Here is a 22,019-nt window from a genome sequence, read left to right on the forward strand (position 1 = left end):
GGCTACATTGGTCTATTTATATAAGAAACTGGAAAGACTATATGAGTTGGTTGCTTGTTCTACATAGAGCACTGACTCTGTTTTGCTGATGTCTTTTAATTGAAGGTATTGTCACTCTCAAACCTGATAAAATAATGGTAGTGGGAGAGGATGATGTTGATTGCTTTGGTTTTGCTGCTGTAGATATTTATGAACCCTATTCAAGTGATTGCAGTCAGCACAGTTAACCTTATGCAATGTTTGAAATGTTTACATAAACCCCATAGTAGCATAACAATAGAACTACAGTTTATGCTTGGTGTAGTACCTACAAAGCTAAGAATATCAAGAAGAAAGTGCAGGTGCTATCTAACTACTAAACGAATGATGTTGATGACAAATAGATATTTCTCCTATGTGTTGAATCCAGTACCTGTCACAGTTGTCTGTTTCAACTACTGTTTGTTTGTTTTGGGGGGATGAAATCATCTCACTGATTAATATGTAAATTAGATGGCTGATAGCCAGTTAACATACACTACCACTCTATCCATATTTGTGGACCTGGGGTGAAAAATAAGGGAGCAAAAGGCTTGTTCAGAATCCTTATTGTTTCTTACGGCTAGAACACTCAGATTCTCCATCCTGGCACCTATGATCTGGAACATCTCCTCCTTTAGACTGGGCCCCTCAGTAATGATCTTTTGGACACTGGGAAAAAATGAACTCTTTCAAGGAATCTTCGGGCAATGATTGACATTGGCTGATCATCCTTGGTTTTGCATATTATATTTTTATTTAGTTAGTTATCAATATTGGTACTGATACTTTATTATTGTTTATTTTTGCATATTTGGGATTTCTGTGCTGTGGATGGTTCATTGTTGTGCATGATTTGTTTTATGCTGCCATGAGTCTGTTGGGAATCAACAGCATATAAATGTAATAAATAGTGGTCATAATAATAATAATTGTTTTGGATTTTGTTTTAGCAGAACATGGAGCACTTAGTTCCACTGGAACACTGCTTAATCAGAAAGTTCCAATGCAACAATTCAGGTAGACTGTTCTGTTCTCGGCAAAAAACTAATGCACTTCTCATTTCATGCATAACCCTTATTTATTTGCCACTTTAAGCCCCCAAAGCAATCTAAAGCAATGGGAATCATATTATACTAATAGTATTTCCAAACAAGTGCTTTAGCGCAAATTGTAATAATAGCACATATGAGAACATTAGTATAAAAGTTTATACTTTCATTTAACAGCATACCAACTTACTAGAATAGAACACAAAAGTACTCAACTACTAACAGTCCTCTATTATTTTATATCCCTACAACAGGAATTTAGAGTTTCTCTTTCTCACACTTTCCAACAATTATAGCAACTCATATAAGCTATGGGAAGAGAGCAGATAAATGTAATGTTGATGTAGAAGGCATCATTTCCATATATCTTATCAAACTTTCTCAAGATAGGAGTATCATTAGACCAAATTTATGCCTTTCTTTTCCCATAGTAGCTTGGGCTGCTTTGCATTTGGGACAGGAGCTGAGTTTTTAAATCTCCACTGGCATGGAAGAAGACAAAAAGAAGGCAATGGAAAGACTGTAACAGCACACACATCAAGTGATCAAATGTACAGGCAAGATATATTCCAAGTTTAACTTCTACAATAAAAGTACATTTTAGGATCAGATGGTGATGAAAAAACAGGAAAATATACAGGGCAGCACTGTGGCATAATGCAATTAACTAGGACAAGCATAGGCATTTTCTTCTGGTCATTTCAGAAATACACTGACCAATCTACAACAAATGAGCATATCTAAGCAGAGAATTATAACCATCTGGAAATCCAAGATAACCCTAGCTTGAGCTAAAATGTGGGGGGGGGGTATCATAATGTTAATCTGAAGAATGAAACAAAATTGTCTTTTTATCCCAGAGACTGAAGTAACAATTAAAATATGCTCATTATAATTCAGTACAATTATCATATATATTCAGGGCCAAATGAGAAACTGCAATAGCTGATTTATAATCATATCTTAATGTGTTTTTGAAAGGGTAAACATCATTGAAGAGAAATTTATATCAGAACTGGGGAAAAGGCATCCCAGCTAGCCACAATGATAGAAAAATGCTGGCATTCACACAATGATTTCATGATGTACAGCCCACCCTTACGTGCATACCAATATATGACGCAAGTACATAAGTTGCAGGGTTTGCATCATGATATTACGATGCATGTTTCATCCCTTGCCTCCTCACTGCCCTCCTATGGACACCTACAGGTGGTTAAATCTTCCTCTCTTTAATACCATTTTCCCAGTCTGAGCTTCCTCATCTCATCTTGGAGCTGCTATTTGCCCATGAAGCAAATAGATGGGTATCACATATAGACCTACAGTATCCATTCTTATAGGACAAGCAATACTGGCGTGGAGAGAAAACGTGCACAGAGAGGGAGAATCATCTAGATGTTTCTCCTGAGCACTGCTTTGACCCTTTATGAGCATAAAGTTAGGTATCCCCTACAATCTTGTACAGTTCCCCCCCCATTTAGAAAAAAAAGCAGACTATTTATATATTTAACAATCCAGGTATTAGGCAATTAAAAGACTATAAAATGAATTTGTTCCTGACAAAAGATTTTATATTCTGTATTACATGGCAGCAATAGGAATCAAGTCAAGAGCTGGCAAATGAGTAGCCTGGATGCAATTAAGATGAGCAAGATGGCAATAATGAAGTAGGCAAGAAGTGTGATACCTATATACTACATAAAATATATTGGCCTTTCTTGACTCAGAGCCTGGGGGTGATGGTACTCTAACTCTACTAGAGGATATCTTTCAGGTAAGCTAATATGCTACAAAATTATAGTTGGCATTGAAAACGAAGCCCCATTGAAAGAATTAAAACATACAAAATTGCTCTTTCATTAAACAATAGAATTATGTTCTGATCATTCAAACTTCCCATTCATTTTACATTTACTACAACATGATTTTAATGCAAGTTCTAGTATCTTTAAACGTTTGATTTTTTAAAAAGTAAAGTGAAACTGCTTTAGAGAATTTTGTCTGTGTCTTATCTAAACTATACCACAATTTAATATTTTGAATATTTTGGTTTAAGAAATGCATTTGTTTGATTCAGACTTACAGTGATATAATCCTCTAAGCTATCACAAGCTCTGAACTTTATCAGTTGTGCTACTCATTCATTTAAATTCATTATGAATGAGAGCATCATTCATAATTCAGCTGTGTCCCATCTGGAACATAACACCAAAAGGTACCAAACACACTCAGAACTGCTTACCTGTCACTTTGATCTGTAGTCCAGCTAAGTGATTGTCCTTCTGGCTTTGTTTTGTACCATATTCTTATGGCACGAGGGAAGTCCTTCGGCAGCTTGATCCCTGTTTTCCTGATTTTCAAGCTCCAAGTATCTGTAATAAACAGAAGCTCACCAGAAGCAGGTGCCTCGCTGCAATGCTTGTAATATTGAAGCTGCTCTCTCCAATGATTTGTAGGTAATGTCACAAGTTCATGCACAATTTGATTTCTAAGATTTCCAGGATCCTTAGAAGCATCCATTAACTTGGCAGAGCTTGTACATTTCTCAATGCCTGGAACAACAGCAACATCCACCTCCTCGACCTTTAACACAGATAAATCACAGCAGTCTAGGACCAGCAAAAAATCTTCACTCCCATGAATCTCAATGTCACAGCAGTTCTTTGAACTAGAAATCCCAGAAGCCTGTTCCCTGTTGCCATGACTACCGTTTTTATCAGAAGTATCATTTTCACCTTTACCACAGACAGCAAAATCATTACATCCACTTTTAGTTGTGCAGGCACTTGCATCTGGCACAATAACTGAGCAGGCTTCAGGTGTCAGAACATGGCAAGTTTCATCAGACCAAAAAGGACTGGCTTCTTCCATCTGCTTACTGTCTCCTTTTCCATATCTTCTGACAGGATCAAGGAAAAGAACTATGGTGCCTTCTATAACATGGTTTCTAAAATCCACATCCAGGTCTAAAACGTAATGTTTTACCAACATGTGGTTAGTATTGGCCATCAATGGCAGATCATCTGTGGTGATATCTAGCTCCATCTTTGTATATGTCTTCTATGCAAAGAAATCTTGCTAAATCTTGCTGTTTCCTATATAGTCTCTGCAGCAGAAAAAAAATAGTCAGTATGCCAAGTTTTCCACCTTTATAAAAACCTGTTATATACAATAATATATGTGCATATACAATGTGTATTATTGTATATGCACGTGGATCCCAGTGACAAAAAAAGTAAAGTGTTGATTTAAATAAGGGCTACAAAAGAGGGAGCAATGCACACTGGAATGTATTTTTTATGAGAAATAATCCTTTTTAATATTAAAAAGCTCTAATATTAAGTTCGTTATTCAGTAATTCATAACAAGGCAACTGCAGAAAAATTAACTTTGCAAACAAAACTAATGTCATCTACATAGCTATCAGAAAACAAAATCAGTGAATCAGTACTGTATTTCTGTATAATGTTAACCATTAAAAGAATCTTCAACAATATAGTAGAACCAGCATTAATTTATTGCAGCAGTTCAGTTGATATGATCCCTTGTCTAATTTTCAAGAAGTTATCTTATTGTGTGTAATTTCTCATCTTAGAGTATGATTTTGGGGGAGTGTGGTGTATGGCTTCAAGTCAGTCTTGACTCCTGACAACTACATGGACAAGCCTATGCAGTCTCTTGGCAACATTTTTGGAAGTGGTTTGTCATTGCCTTTTTTTTTTTTTGAATGTAAGTAGTAAGCATGATTATAGCTTACATCATTATAGCTATGTTCTCATATTGTTTCCCATTGTTAAATTACAAGAAAAGGAGTCATTTTACAAGTAGAGAATTCTAAATATTCTTTTGAGATTGTACTTGAAGATTTTTGAAATGTATAGCTAACTATCCCTGATATATAATTCCTTCTAATAGTGAGAACCCCATTTACATCCGGATTAGTGGTATCTCACAAGAAAAAAAGGACTTGCATTCAATGTTAATATTTACCTACCTAAGGGAGAACAACTGTTGATGACATTTACTCCACAATTAAAAAGAATTAATGAGCTACTGTTATCCATTAGTTTTTAACCAGTACTGAATTCTTTTTTTGTCCTCTTATTAAGAAGAGAAAAGGGGGAGGGGTGAAGTCTAGAAAAAGCAATACTGTATGATAGTCTATACTCTCTAAACTTCCTGGAACTAAATTCCCCATAATCCTTAATTAGTTTTTGGTTATGCTTTCTGGGGTTATAGGTATTTAATCCCAACACATCTGAAGAACACAGCATTAAGAAACGCTGTCTTAGTATGAATTAGGTTTTGAATATTTCTACGCCTTGCTTCTCAAAATGAAGATTTGGAATTCAGATTTCACTATTTCTTTTTTAAAATCCAAACAATAACATAATTTTCTGTTACTGAATTGATATCAAAACTTTGTTTAGAAGTTAATCAGATAAAAATGTACTTTTAGGGACCAGCATACTTTACATTACTATACACTATGTTCTGGCTTGCCTGAGGTGAAATTGAATAAAAAGCAGACCATATGATTTTTGTAGTGGTTGGTGACTTTATTTTCAAATCACTACCAAATTGCATGTGTTCCAGTTTTAGAAATCAAATGTATGGGAGTGAAGTATAGACCAGTTGAGCAACTGAAAATCATTTGTGAAAAGGAGATTCTTGGTTCGCCTTTCATTTCTTTCAGCCATTTTTAAGCCTAATTTTCAATGTGCATCTAAGAAGCGCATGACACTTCACATTCCTATACTGCAATTATAACACTGCGTATTATGAACATGAGAGATTTCACGTTGCATACTTTAACAAGTAATCACAAAGCAGCAATTACCTGCAGAAGAAAAGAACATCAATGGCCTCAGAAACAAAAGGGTCTCCACTGCAGATCCATCCAGCAGAGAACTGATTAGTTACCAATACTATGGAAATCCTTTAAAAAGAGGTGCTTCAGAACACTGCGAAACAAAGTCTTTGAAAGCGAACAGTTGAAGGCAGCTTCCATAGTAGCAGCACAAGCCTAGAAAAAGATCAAGCTGCTTTTACAATTTGAAAAAGATGCTTCATATGCATTTCCACTGAATCCAAAGGAACTTCTCCCAAAGAATTTGTGCAGCCCTGTTCCTTAGCATATCAATAAAGAAATGTATCCATGTCAACCAATGTTCTGCTATACTTCAGGAAGGGTAAGAAACTGTAGCATTCTCAGTTGCTCAAAGACACCTTTCCTACAGAGCACTGCTACTTTAAGTCAGAAATAAGCTATAAACCTTGTGATCACTAAACTCAGCTTTCACTGAGTTTCATTAGTTCACACATCCTAGTACAGTATTTGTTTCTTTTCTCTTAGCCACAGTTCTCTGAGCAAAGCATGATGGCTGGATTCACAGTTAATACAAGCCATATACCACTACTTATAAAATGATAGTGGCTGAGTTCACACACTAAACCAAAACCACAGAAATGCGTATATGGTAATACTTAGTGATTGTATAAAGATATGACATAAACTTTCCATCCAAACAGTTTAGAATTTTAGCAAGCATGGAAAATATATTAGGAATACCAGCAGCCATCGGTCCCCCATGTTCACAACAAGAAGCCAAGCATGCAGACCAAGGGCCCACACTGATTTTTACTGGCCATGGAAACCAGCGTGGGCTAAAACACACTAAAAGCATGTGTGCTCATTCAAGGGCTGAGCATTCTGAAACATGTAACCAATAATTTAAATTAAAGCCAGGTGGCCATGACCTGCAAGTATTTTGAAATACACACACACAGACATATACAAATATATATTACAAGAATCCTCAGACTTGGAAAGCTTCGGTGTCTGTTTTCCAAAGCTATGATCTATGTGCATGGGTAGTTTCAATGCAATTAGTTTGGTTTTTCTAATAATTATCATCTACTATGAATGAATGAACATTACAAAACCATATCTAGTTAGAATTGCATTATATTATTCATTTGATGAAAGCAAAATCTACTGGCAGTTCATTTTAAGAGAATGTAATCTTGTTAAATTGATCTAAGAGCAGGAAATGGATTGCAGTAATTCTACACCTTCCTCACTTACTCCTTGATTCACAGCTGCCAATGTTATGGAATATATTCATACGTATTGTCATTGTAACAGATATTAGCCATATTCAAAAATATAAGTGGAATGCAGGTTTTACAAAGAATGCAAGATTCAGCATATAAATCAATAATACATTTGAATATATTGCTAGATAATTATTTCATAACTAAAATAATTATAAGCATTCACACAGTTAAGAAGCAAGCTAACTGTCTCATAGAAAGAAGTGTGACCATATTTTGATCAGCAACAAAGTCAATTGCCTTAAATACTGTACCAATATCTATATTCTGGAAACACTAAGGCCTCATTCATGCAACATGCTAAAATGTAATGTGTTCTGTTTAGTTTTGACTTAGGATATTGTAAAAATCCAGCCATCATGATTTGTAAGCTATGGTATATGCCTTAGAATTTTGTGTGAACCCAGTCAACTGTGGTTTATGCAATAATCAATGGTTTAAAAAATCATATTAGTGTGAAGTTTGAATTGGTGTAATTTTCATCACAATATAACTACTACATAGGGAATTAACAACAGATAGGTAATATGAATATAAGAAAAGAGACTGCAAAAGTGAGGAATGGGTAATTAAAATATATAGTATAAGAATTCAATAAGAAAAAAGGGAAATATTGATGACCTGGAAGTTAAGAAATACAAGAAAATTAAAAATTGAGCTGAAAATCATATGAAATGTAGAAATATTACTCTACTTAATTTATTATTCAGCAATACCAGGTAGTAGTTCAGCAGCACTAGATATCCATGGATTTTATTTCAACCATTTCTGGCAACCAACAATTGAAATCAGATTTAAAAGAAACATTAAAAGTAGGTAGCTATAAAACCACTTTGAAAAAAACAAAGATATCGTATTGTCAAATTAGCTGACATATGCTGTAAGGAACTGCAGCAAACATCAGATCTCATAACAACGTTATATAGCTGCTTAATATTATATATATTATATAGCTGATAGCAGCAGTGGACTCAAAACTACAATTGACAATGCTAATGGGAATTCTTGGTGATAGCCCTAGCAAATATGGCAAGCATCGGATTGGAGAAGCTGGTTTATACTACTGTTAGGAATTCTTCAAGCTTTAAGGAAGGACGTTCTCCTACCTGGAGATATTATGGCATTAACTGGGACTTTACCCATACAAAGAACAAGCTGTACCACTGAGCTATGTCCATTCCCAAACACAAATGGGAAAAATATTGTTGGGATCAGAAAAGCAAATGTATAAATGTCACATACATACACACACACATACTCCTTTATATATATACTGAACTACACAACCAAGTAGCTGGCATTGTGTACAGGAACATCTACACAGTGTATGGGCTAGACCCTCCCAAGTCCAGATGGGAGATTCCATAGAAGGTCGTGGAGAATAATATGGCTCAGATCCTGTGAGACTTCCAGATCCAGACAGACAGGCAGGTACTGGCCAATCAACCAGACACTGTGGTAGTAGTAAAGGACCAGAAGACAGCAGCAGTGATAGATGGAGCAGTGCCAAGTGACAGCAACATCAGGAAGAAGGTGTATGAGAAGCTGGAGAAATACCAGGCCTGAAGGAAGAACTAGAGAGGAAGTGGAAAGTAAAGGCCAAAGTAGTTCCAGTGGTGGTAGGAGCACTCAGGGCGGTGACTCCTAAGCTGAGAGAGTGGCTCCAACAGATCCCAGAAACAACATCAGAGCTCTCTGTCCAGAAGAGTACAATGCTAGGAACAGCTAAGATACTGTGCAGAACCATCAAACTCCCAGGCCTCTGGTAGAGGACCTGAGATTGAGGAAGACACATACCACCCATAGGGTGAGAGGGGAGTTTTATATATATACAATACTTTGCAAAAGTTTTAGGCAGGTGTGAAAAAATGCTGTAAAGTAAGAATGCTTTCAAAAATATATATTGTACTGTAATTGTTTATGTTTATCAATTTACAAAATGCAAAGTGAGCAAACAGAAGAGAACTCTAAATCAAATCAATATTTGGTGTGACTACCCTTTGGCTTCAAACCAGCATCAATTCTTACACTTGCACACTTTGTACCCTTGCACAAAGTCAGGGATCTTGTAGGATTAGAGTCAGGTGTATGATTAACCAATTATACCAAGCAGGTGCTAATGATCATCAATTTCATGTGTAGGTTGAAACACAGTCATTAACTGAAATAGAAACAGCTGTGTAGGAGGCTTAAAACTGGGTGAGGAACAGCCAAACTCTGCTACCAAGGTGAGGTTGTGGAAGAGAGTTTCATGCCACAGGTTATACACCATGGCAAGACTGAGCACAGCAACAAGACACAAGGAGTTAGACTGCATCAGCAAGGTCTTTCCCAGGCAAACATTTCAAAGCAGACTGGGGTTTCAAGATGTGCTGTTCAAGATCTTTTGAAGAAGCACAAAGAAAAGGGCAACATTGAGAACCGTAGACACAGTGGTCGGCCAAGGAAACCTAATGCAGCAGATGGAAGACACATCATGCTTACTTCCCTCTGACATTGGAAGATGTCCAGCAGTGCCATCAGCACAAAACTGGTGGAAACCAGTGGAACCCAGGTATACCCATCTACTGTCCAAAGAAGTGGTCTTCATGGAAGAATTGCAGCCAAAAAGCCATACCTCTGATATGGAAACAAGGCTAAGCAACTCAACTATGCACAAAAACATAGGAACTTGGGTGCAGAAAAATGGCAGCAGGTACTCTGGACTGATGAGTTCAAATTTGAAATATTTGGCTGTAGCAGGATGCAGTTTGTTCACCAAAGGGCTGGAGCGGTACAATAATGAGTGTCTGCAGGCAACAGGGAAGCATGGTGGAGGTTCCTTACAAGTTTGGGGCTACATTTCTGCAAATGGAGTTGGAGAATTGGTCAGGATCAATGGTGTCCTCAATGCTGAGAAATACAGGCAGATACTTATCCATCATGCCATACCATCAGGGAGGCATGATGGCCCCAAATTTATTCTGCAGCAGGACAACAACCCCAAACATACAGGATGTCTTTAAGAACTATCTCCAGTGTAAAGAAGGAGTCCTGGAAGTGATGGTTTGGCCCTCACAGAGCCCTGATCTCAACATCGTGTCTGTCTGGGATTACATGAAGAGACAGAAGGATTTGAGGCAGCTTACATCTACAGGAGATCTGTGGTTAGTTCTCCAAGATGTTTGGAACAACCTACCTGCTGAGTTCCTTCAAAAATTGTGTGCAAGTGTACCTAGAAGAATTGATGCTGTTTTGAAGGCAAAGGTGGTCACACCAAATATTGATTTGATTTGAATTTTTCTTCTGTTTGCTCACTTTGCATTTTGTAAATTGATAAACATATACAATTACAATATATATTTTTGAAAGCATTCTTACTTTGCAGCATTTTTTCACACCTGCCTAAAACATTTGCACAGTACTGTGTGTGAATCCCTTTTTAAATGCATACATGATGAAATAAAATCTAACTTACATTAGTATTTATGTATTTTTATTTGTTTAACTAGGCTTATAGACTGCTCCAGTAGTTGCTGATTCTGACTATATACCCATCATCCATAAATAGGATTAAAGCAATAATAAGCAATAGAAACTACCAATCTCTTCCCTGTTTACCAGGGAACACCAAAACCTAGTTAAACATAGGACGGAAAAGCCTCATACTTTATCAGCTGTCACAACCTGCTGGAACAACAAGGTTTTAATAACCTTTCTAAATCCCAACAGGATTGGAGCTAATTGAGCCTCAGGTGGAAAGTTGCTCCAAAGAGGCAGCTGTTGAGAAAGTCTGCATCAGTGGTCCTAGCTGGTGACATTCCCACTCTTCCTGGTCTTATCTGTCTGACCTTATCAGACAGGCAGATACCACTGAAAGCAGGTAGTCCCAAAGATATCCAGGCCCTGAGTTACAGAAAGAGTTAAAGATGACCACCAGCACCTTGAATTGCACATGAAAGCCAACTGGCAACCAGTGCAGCTTTGGAAGTAGTGTGATATATGAGTAAATTGAGAAACACCCATAACTACTTGAGCTACTACATTCTGGACTAGCTGTAGATTCTGAGTGGTCTTCAAACCTACCCCACATGGAGTTCATTGCAATAGTTTAAATGAGAGGTGATTAAGGCATGAGTGACTGAGTTTAGTAGATGCCCCAAGTTACAAACAAGTTTGGTTCCAAGGAACACAACCCTATCTAGAACCAAACATGGAATATTCCCAGTCTTCAGACTCAAGGACTGGAGAGAACATCAAGCTCTGTGTCACACAGAGCCCTACAGTACAACTCCCCACCCCCACCCCCTGCCATATTTTCAACAACCTTCCCCCAAAAGGAGAGTTGGATACTGTCTAATATTTATCCAAAATTGTGGGTCATGCTGTGATTCTTGAGAGGGGAAACACCACCCTTCTCTGAAGGATGCATTCACCACCATCCTGACCCAGGTTCTTGTCATCTCTCTGGAGGCTTTCAACAACCAGGAATCCCCAGCTACAGGTGGCACAATTGATGCCACTGAGATTTCGTCCACTTCCTCAGGATCTAAAGGCTGAAGCTCATCCCAGATAACTTGCAAAATGAAGTTTCCATCACTTAAAAAAGACTTACCAACTGGCATCCAATTTCAAAAGAATCTGACTAATGTTATATTTGGGATGCCTAGAAAACTCCATACAGTTATTTTGGCATATACTTCACTAACAGGGCCCAGATCATTTTAAATAGGCTGCTGGGCAGCACCCCATATTGCTGTTCTTAATGCCACAGAATAGATTCAAATATGAATTCTTTGTATGATCAGAATTGCTCTTTATCTTCTGCCAGGGTTCCTCTAGGCATCTTTTCCATCACTTAATGTCAGTCCACTAGATAGAGCAGACCAGGAAATCAACCCCACAGGAAGGCTAAAACTACTTTTATTGGGATTGGTTATAATAACAGAACTTTGTAAGTCTCATTGTGCTGAACCTCTTACTCCTCCTTATAGTTTCATGAATTAAGGAGGCATCTGCCTGGGCCACTTCTCAATGTTATCATGTTCTGGATTTTAAAAATGCTCCAGCCCTTTTACCTAGGCAATGGTTCCTGCACATCTCCATCAACGTCATCTTCTTCGCTGTCTACACCTAATCTCTCAGAGGTCCTTGATAAAGAGAGGATATCCCCAGGACTGATGGACAGGAAGAAGCCACTCAGGTACAATTCTGCCAAGGCAATAGCTGTCTCTATGTTCCAGCAGGCAACCATTGTAAAGCCTTTGCAGAATTGCTCACCAGATCTCAGAAAATCCCCAAGTACCCTCTAGCAACCAAGTGAATAGGTTCGTCTTTTCTGCCAAGGCTGGCAGCACTACTGCTCTCCAAGTGATCACAGAATTATCTGACCATGACAAGTCAGATAAGGGACAAATGTTAATGTCCACCCCTCTCAGATCATAGCATATCTGTCCCAAGACTAAAATCAGATCAGGTGTTGCTGCACACTGATTTGGGAGCTCAATCAGAAAGGATCACAATTGTCATGGTAGTGAGGAACTTCCAGGCCACCTCTGACTCCCTCCTTCAGGGGAGGCAAAGTGAATCCCCCCAGCATAATAAGCCTGGAGAACTCCACCAACCAATGATGAGGTCCAGCAGAGATGTCACCATGTAGGAGGGGATTACTAACAGCAACAGTCCAAACTTGTCCCTTGAGCCCAAGGGCTCACATCTGGTTATCATTGGGACAGTGCCTCTGGTCTCCTGCAAAATTTTCCAAAGACAACTGTCACCCAACCTTTCCTGCCCTGGGCTTGCAGCTGATGCTATATCGAAAACCTAAATGGATGGAAACAGTGTGGAACACATTCCTTTCTTGTCACCAATCAAGGCTTCCTAGATACAAGTCAGATCTGTCCTCTCATCTATGGATGAGGAGGAATTTATTGCAGATGGATCTGGCATTAAATAGTAGCAGCTAGGGACCAAGGGCTTCAAGAATCTGATAACTTGGCTCCCAGGCTGAGGACAGGAGACTGGAAATAGAAATTGAGGACAAGAGGCTGTATCGGGGGCTTGAAGTTAGGAGGCCAAGGGAGGCCTAATTATATGGACAAAGAATATCAAAAGGTCATGATATTCCATCAAACTGCAGCACAGAAAGAGACAGAATTGGAAATCAGGTTCACTCTACTGAAAACCAAGTTCCATTTGACCTTTCTTCTCTTTAGCTGTTTAGTGTAGTACTATAAAATTAGGTTCAGACAACATGTTTTGCCTAGCTGTGCTTTACAGAATAAACTGCTATTAGATTCACACAGCATGTTAAACTATAAACCATTATTTACAAATCACATTGACTGCATTCATACAACATGCTAACCCAAAGCCAAAATAACTGCATTACGGTTCACACAATGGCTGCATTCATACATTAAACAGCGAGTACTCAATTAACTCCATTTTCTGAGTTTGCACAACACCTGGAACTATAACCTAATTACATGGGCTAGGTTCACACATGGGCTAAGTTAAAAATGGAGAGAACCCAACCAGTATGAGAATACTTGTTAACAGGTAAGCACAGGACACGTGATCAACTCATCACCTCTTACTTCCTTTGCGTAGCTACAGTAAACCCTACCCTATCCTCCTGCACTTCCCAGAGAGACTAGCAGTGTAGAAGACTGATGCACAAAGAGTACATTTTGGCTTAGAATATAAAGTGAATGCAGGTATTTTATTTTGTAAGCCACAGTTTGTGGTTTAGCACACTGTGTGGACCTGGTCAACTATCACTTTTGCATAAGCAAGCGAAAGCATTTTGTTCCAATGTGCATTCAGCCCTTAGATTGGTCAAGCTTTAAAGGTGCCTATGATGTTTATTAATGGCTTTTAATAATAGTACTTTAACTGTTTTATCACTGAGCTCGCTTTAGTCTTTTGCACTTCATTTTGTTGTACCACACCAAGTCCATTAGGATTAGAGCACATTGGAAACAAATAAACAAAGGTTAAACAATTGTAGATTATTAAGCAAACCATTACTTGGTGCACTATATGAACCATGCCATTTATTTTGAAATTAGCACCACTTTGTTGTGGAAAAACATGGGTTGGCACCTGGCTTTCTGCAGGATACATTCTCCCATTGGAATCACCCCAACCAGTTTGATCTACCCGGGAGAAACAGCACGTGATGCCCCACTTTATGGAGGTGAGGGAGGCTGAGGCTTAGTGGCACTGGTTTTTGTGGCAGCAGTGGTCTTTTGGAACAGCCTTCCAGGGGTATCTGGAAAGCTTCCACTCTGATTGCCTTTTAAAAGCTGCTCAGAACATTCTGGAAGGCATTTGGCCCTTCATTCCATCTTGATTAGGTTATTATTTGGTTTTGTTAACGCAATGGTTTTCTATGCTTTCATTGGTTTGTGGAGTTTTTATTTATGTGCTTTTATTGCATATTACTTCTTATATATTTCATCTTATAAACTGCTGAAAGTCCTTAAGGATTTGGGGGTCTATAAATGTGATTAATAAACAAACAGATAATGCACTAAACCTCACAACCATGCATATACCATTCAGCTGCCATTTGTCTCAAAAAAATTTTTAAGAAAAAGTCAGAAGAGTTCCTGGTATGGTCAAGCTGAACTAGGTATTGATTCTACATTTGCTACTGCCACTATCATCCACCATTCCTTGATGGTAATTTTATAGGATTTGGAGGCCCAACCATACTAATATTTAGATTGTAAGTTTGTGGGTAAGAGCTGTTCCCTTTTTAATATTTGTAGGTAAGATATTCTATCATCCTTTTTGTGTGCTTAATTAGAGAGATATGAATAATCAGCACTCAAGGGAAAGTGAATTCCTCCCAAAAAGTAAATGTGCAATTGAAAGTAGCACTTTCCCTTCTCCATGTGAAAGTGGCTAAAACTGCTGGAATGACCCTCAAATGCAGGCAGATAGAAAGCCAGAAACCTTCACAGAGAAGATGAGAAAGCATCAGTTTGAACAAAAATGTCTATATCATAATCAATGTCTTAGTCTTCATTAGGGCCATGATATCTGGACTGCAAAAATCCAGACAACTCCTAGGTGGCAGAAAAGAGTTGCAGGGAACACTAACTCTTTGCTGCCATCTAGTAACTGACAGTGAGTAAACAGTAAACACTTTTTCTTTTCCATCTCCTTCACAGTTGGGAAAGAACAGGATGAACTACCAGCACAGAAGCCTTCAGATTGCACCTCAGTCCTTTGCCCCAGGTAAGCAGTGAAATAATAGAAGAAACAAGCAGCGAGAAAAGAGTGTCCGCTTCTACCTCCTCCTCCTTGTTTGTCCACTTTTCTTTCCTGGGCAATGCTATTTCATTCACTTATTTGCCTCTGCTTTCTGCAAGAGCCGCAATGGCGGGCATCTGGTGCAACTTCATTCAACTCAATGATTACACAGAGGTGACAAATGCTTTTCTAAAGAGTGAGCACCAAAACATTTTACTTGCACTTTCTTCTACACATTACTGGAAGTTTGAGCTCACAACATTTTGGGTACCCATAATTAACAACCATTGTTTACTCAAGTAACTCAATTTTCAGGAAACAACCTATTATTCCTGAACCTAAAAGTAACAACACATGCTGAGGTTTGCACAACACATGAGACTAATAGGGGACTGGCTGCTTTGTGGTTCCATGAGTGGAGACAACATAGCCAGTAAGAGAGAGAATGGGCAGATGGAGGGCATATGACCAGTTCTTCACTTCCTGCTCCCTTTGCAGAGCCACAGTAAGCCCCCGTTCATCCAATGTATTGCCCAGAGAGAGAATCACAGAAAGTGGCGCACAAAGGTAAGCGAGCCTGTGGCTGCGAGAAAACGGCTGCCAGGAGCTGCTGCTCCCTCCCTGCCCCTCTCTGGCTGGCTCAGCCAATGGGCAAATTCCCCACCGCGAATTCAGGCAGGCGAGTAAATGGCAGAAGTGGCTGCTCTTGGCGTGGCAGAAGCGGGGTGGGAGCGAACAAAGACGACTGGTCGCACTTTTTCCACGGGCGGCATCGGGGGCTCTATGCTCCCTGTCCGGGTGCCCGGCTAAGAAAGTCTTGCACAGTCACGTCCCAATCCGCCCCCTAAATTGACAAGCTCATAGGATTTGGGTTCGGAGGGGGGAGAGAGATGGGGGCTCCTGTCTGGGTGTCTCAGCTCAAGAAGGGGAGGCAAGGGAGAAGAGGACAGCGGGTCCTCCCGAGCGAAATGGGGAAAGGGAATTATGGCCAGAGTGAAAAGGGGGGCTATCTCCAGCAATATTATTCCCCCTCTTCCAGTGGCTCCCCCCTTTTTACCGATGGAACCGGCCAGAGGCCGCCCTGTCACAAGAAGACCCCGCGCCTCGCGCTACAACAATCCACAGCGCGTGCCGTCCTTTACCTGGCGCACCACCAGCGACTTTTGGTTGTGTTTTTCACCCCGCTCGCCTACCGGTTCCAGCGGCGAAGGCAGCGCTTGATGACGTCAAGGGATTAAGCCCCGCCCTCCCGGTGTGTGACTCTATGGGACGGCTCTTCCTTCTTGCTTCTGCTCCCAGTGCGGTGTAATTTCTTCCATTTCAACAGCTGAAAGTTAACGACGCAAGACCCAGATTTTTGTACTGGGTTACAGATTGCTTTTTGTTCGGGGAATCCTGGTGACAGCTGGCTATTAAACTCTGAAAAATGGGAATCATACTTTCAGGAGAAACAACAAAGAATTCCGTGGCCACTTCAATAAAGACTATTACAATCGCATAAACTTCTGTGGATTATAGTCTTTTTTAAAAAAAACCTATAGACAGTACTTTGTGCCTTTAACAGTGCATGGAATTTCCACTTTTGTATACTAATAGCAAACTCAATCTTCGGTTGCCAGTCCTTATGTAGCCCAAACAGTACTATGCCCATACAAAAGAGAGGTATCAGCAGATGTAAGGTAACCCTCTTTTCAGAAGTACAGATTGGGCGGGAGAGTGAAAACTAAATAAATGCCCACTTAAAAAATAATGGTGAGTCTCTAGAGAGGAATGAAAATAGAATAGTAAGAATGGAACAAAGTAACTGAGAAAGGGCCTGGCTGGCTCATTGGAAACCTAAAGAATCTTGTTCCAGATTCCTATTATTCTTTTAATATTATAATAATATAGCCCTTATATTGGTAACTGAACATGTCCAAGAATCTCTATTGTTCCTTCAGCTATTGTATTTGCAAAGATAAGCTTTCAAGTGTATGGGTCTCATGAAACCTCATCACTAGAAATTCACGATAGCTCTTTTTTTTTCCTTCATGTCAAATTGATTGGTTTGTTTCATTTTTAGTTTGTCTATCCCATTAATCATCAGAGGAAGCTGTAACATTTAGAAAAAGATAAATGGGTGCATTAATTTTAAAATTATACAATATATATTGCAAATTTTGAAAAGGCAGTATGTACACTGAGCCTGGGAGTTATGATGCAAGTTAGCATTACTGAGTTATGGAATTAAGGAAACAGTTCATTTGTAGTGTGTTTCTAATTCAAGAGGAGCCTCTTTTCAATAACAAATTGCAATATTTTTTGACATTTAACCCACTTCCCTCTTTATATATTTCTTGCTTTGTAAGCACATTAATTTTTATTCATCAAATGCTAGACAGAAACACACTTTCAATTCAAAAATGTTATTCTTGCAGAAACATTGTAGTGATGACTCAGTCTGCCTCTGAGTTTTAGTCAGTTATCTCCATCACATCATCTCAAGAAACTATTGATATTTAAATATAAAGTCAGTCTCTTTCTGATATTTACTGAGGAGTTCTACCTTGCTAGGTAAGAATATCCAAGTCTATTTTCCAATGTCAAAAAAAAATGTCCACATTTATATACCTCTAATATAAAGGTGAAAGGAAGATTGATTAAAGGGTTACGTGAAAAATCTTTCAGCTGAAAGAATAATCTACTATGATTCCGGTGAGAGACACTAGTTTGTCACACCAAGTAGTCATAAACTATCTGGCTGTGTGGAAGATAATTATATTGAAATAAATGATTGCGTGCATATATTTTTAAAAATCCACAAATATGCCTTTTGGTGGGAAAGCATCAATATTCATGCGGTGAATAAAAACGTATATACATTACTTAATTTGTACTTGTTTTTTAAAATGTATTACTTTATTTAAAATACTTTAGCTCAGTTCAAATATTGCCATGCTGTGATAAAGGTCTGATTCACACTTCCCGCTTGCTCCAGCATACAGCTGGGCCACCTGCCATTTTGGGAGGGCAAGAAAGGATAACATCATCCTTGGAATACCACTAGGTTGCTGGGAAGGTGACTGTCAGCCCTCATAAACCTGGGCAAGATCAAGAAAGCAAGAATTACAGACTTCATTAAGGTATATGTGATGCTCATTTTGGGGTAAATGCAGAATCTTGGAAACTGCAAGAGGAATTTTTAACCCTCATTTGTAGTGGGTTTATACAAGAGGAGTTTCTCTGAATGATTTGAAATGCTTATCATCTGGGTTGAGGCACATGCCATTTATAAGATAAGTTGCCATTGGACTCACCTTCCATCTCTTATGTCTACTTTCCATTACTGTCTCAGCCTCCTTATAATCTCCCATGGCAACCTCCACCCAAATTTTCTTACTTTGCTTTGCCCCTTCTGCTGGTGGAAGCATGGTAGACTGGTGTGTTTTCTGCTGCATTTCATTTTATCTTATACAAACATTTCTATTCCACTTGACTGGTGTGCTTTCTGGCGGGCATTCCCCTCCTCCAGCCCCCAATCACTGCTATTTATGGCCATTTCATATTGGGTTGCTTTTCTTTTGGATCCAGTAGTGAAATGGTGAAGTGCTGGCCCTTCTTCCCTTTGGCCAGTGAAATACTGGCTCCTCCTCCTCCTCGGCTGAAATTGACAGAGTTCTGCTTAGGAAGAACTGTCCTTTCCCTTTTTCCCATCGGTCCTCAAACAACATGCTACAGAAGGGAAAAGAGTTTGTGCTAACTTTCCTGCCATGACTGGGAGAGGAAAAGAAGCAAGGAAGCCACCAATCAGGAGTGCATTAACTGCAATCTGGACAGAACAGCTGGCCATTGTTGTGGCCAAAGTGGAGGAAAGAGATGAAATCCAGGAAGAGATTTCTTAAGCTGGCTTCATTTCTAGCTGGTTTATGCACAGGAAACAAGCAACTAAATGCTGCAGTGCAGAAAAGTTCAAACAGCAACTTGAAAGCAGTTGTTTTTTTATTCAGGATTGTTGGCTGTTTGCCAAATTTGGTTTGACAGTTCAAATATTACAATCAAGCACAGTTTTTCTATATATTTATCAATTGCATGAGCGATTATAACCCTCAAGTTCACATGTTCTTTCCTTCTCTTAACTCACCATATTTTTCTTCTCATACAAAGGTCTGAGATTTCCAGTTGCAGCTGGGAGCAAAGTGTAAAATGCTGTTGCAGGCAAACCAAGAAATTATAGTTTTGTCAAGCCATAATTTGCTCCGATTTCAGCAATATAAACTTCAACACCTTCTTAGACTGTTCTAATCTGTGTTGACACTGATGCTGTGGCTAGTCTCTTAATGTCCAATTTTTTTTTTAATGTAAATGTATTACTAGCTTCTGTGGGTGTCTTTAAATAGAAAAACCCTAATCCTGAACAAGCAAAACCATTCATCATGAAACAATGGTTTAAGTAAACAACAGTGTGCTAGGTTTAAATGTAATATCTCCTATGCCCTAATTAACACATATCTATAAGCATAATGTGCTTTTAAAAAGGCTTATCTTGGTACAGATACACACCTATTATGGCTTACTGTTATGTGTGAGTTGGGCACTACTGGTTGCTCAACAAATCAGGATGAAAAGGATTCTGTTTCAGTGTTAAAAATATGAACTAGACCATACTTCTATCATTCATGATTAAAAGCTTCCAACCACCATTCACAATGGTAACAAGGAAGACAATCATATTTAAGTTCCTTAGTCTATGGCATGGTCTGAGATATGAAATTAACAATTATACACCAAATCTACATTTAAAGAATATATATCTACAAATAAGTTCTAGGACACTGTTTGCTATTATAATACATTCTAACACTCAGATTGAGACAGAACAATCTTCAGTCAGCCAGTTAAAAACTAACACTTGCATTCTTGCTTGCACAGCTGCAGTGCATCAGAATTTACAACTCCTTTTCCATATGCAGAGCACTCATCCACAAGAAATGATAACACAATATTATTCCACTCCCAAATTTTAAAGAAGGGTGGATTCTGATTTTAAACTAGCCAAGTCAAACAGCTATGACATTTCTGTAGCTGGCTTGTCCCAGGGTTAGGCAGGGGCCACTAAAAAAACACAAGGATTGAGAGGGGTTGAAGAGGGTTTACTAGCTAATTAAAACAGGAACTACAACAAAAACTGTTGCAGTGCATTGGATATGATTGCAGAGATTGGTGAAGAACTCAACAAAATAAAATTGAGCACTTTAAAGAGAAAAAATGAAGAAATACTAAGGAGCAACGTAATGAAACTTTTTCCACTTTAATGAAGCTTTTAACACCTAACACAAGGGTGCACGACATAGTGGCTCAGCAGTTTCACCACATGCCTCTCTCATCAACTGTTCTTTGAGCTTCTTTGTTCAAAAGGAGTGAAATAGGGTGGTGGTATTTTGATGTCTCTCTGCTACTTCATCACACAGAGCCCTCTCCACTGGTCATCAATATATGAGGCTCCCCACAAAACACTAGAAGAGTTTTGCCAGATGGTTAAACCCAGTGAGCTAGCTGCTTGTCAAAACTCACCACCTTTTCCATCCTTCATTAAGAAGAATGATTGACAGATGTTTTCCCACTGGCTTGTGATCATTGCTGGGAGGGAAGGGAACCAAAGCCAGGGGAATCCACCAATCCCTTTCCTTAACATACCCTGCCCATATTAAATAAGGGGAGGACCATTTCCAGGCAATCCTAAATAGGCAGGATAGGGATTAACAAAATGAGCAACAAATTTTATGCTGGTATAGTTTTCAGTTGCCTCAAATTGGAGAAAGGCCTAATGAGAGAAGTACAAGTGGATCTCAGAGTTTCTTATCCCTATGTAAAAAATCAGGTAATGGATAGTTACTAGTAGATCATGAGAAATGGGCTATTTGAAAAACACATCTTGCATTTTGTTATGTCATAACAATGGTAAGGTAAGATATGGGGACTTAAGGTTGGAAAAATTATTTTGTTTAGTATAATGTTCATCTGCAATACAATTTTTACCAGGCATGAGTGTTTTAGATCTTCAGAGGTTTATTTTAATTCATAATCTTGCCTCTTTCATTTAATTTCTTAAGTAGCACATATTTTTGGGCCATTGTATTCAAATTATATCTTGTTTTCCCTTTTAGTTCTTCTTAAAATATTTGCAAGTACAGTACTTATTTGTACACAGACTTGAATGATGCAATTGTTAAATTGTGACATAGATTAGTAAAAGAGAATTAAATGTATAAATGATATACATTTTTTTCAAAGGCTCAGTGATCAGATAATGTAAAGCTGCAAAATACAGGAAGGACAAAATGTAAATTAGTTTTATCTATCTATCTATCTATCTATCTATCTATCTATCTATCTATCTATCTATCTATCTATCTATCAAATTTAGTCACCACCTACGTTACTCAGAACAGTTCATAACTGACAAGTTAGACAGAAATATTAACAGCCTGGTTTTTCATCTTTGCATGGACATAGAAAAGACTCGATAACCTCTTATCTAAGAACCATATTAATATGAACATTAAAATGTATACTTATATTTTATTTAAATTACTTGCAATTAAGCTA

At 38.5% G+C, this 22,019-nt stretch overlaps 1 protein-coding gene across 7 annotated transcripts in view; it reads right to left on the reverse strand.

Moving 5' to 3' along the window:
* Positions 1 to 16,923, reverse strand: part of AOPEP (aminopeptidase O (putative)) — a 213,431-nt gene extending 196,508 nt beyond the window's left edge. For 4 of the 7 annotated variants that reach the window (XR_015793697.1, XR_015793696.1, XR_015793695.1 and 1 more), the window contains exons 1-3: positions 16,577 to 16,923; positions 5,914 to 6,099; positions 3,316 to 4,179 (exon numbers count right to left, since the gene is read on the reverse strand). Coding sequence is in view for 4 of the 7 variants with exons in the window: in XM_088129867.1 (XP_087985993.1) it covers positions 3,316 to 4,118 (803 nt within the window). In the remaining 3 variants the exon portion in view is untranslated. The remainder of the gene's footprint in view (positions 1 to 3,315; positions 4,180 to 5,913; positions 6,100 to 16,576) is intronic. The other 3 variants (XM_088129868.1, XM_025168583.2, XM_088129866.1) reach the window with 3 other exon arrangements.
* Between the last annotated feature and the right edge of the window lie 5,096 nt (positions 16,924 to 22,019).

Source organism: Python bivittatus, unplaced genomic scaffold (genome assembly GCF_059951505.1).
Source record: "Python bivittatus isolate LINGU-HERP-01145 unplaced genomic scaffold, Pbiv_v1 ctg000850_np1212, whole genome shotgun sequence".
Taxonomy (NCBI): Eukaryota; Metazoa; Chordata; class Lepidosauria; order Squamata; family Pythonidae; genus Python; species Python bivittatus.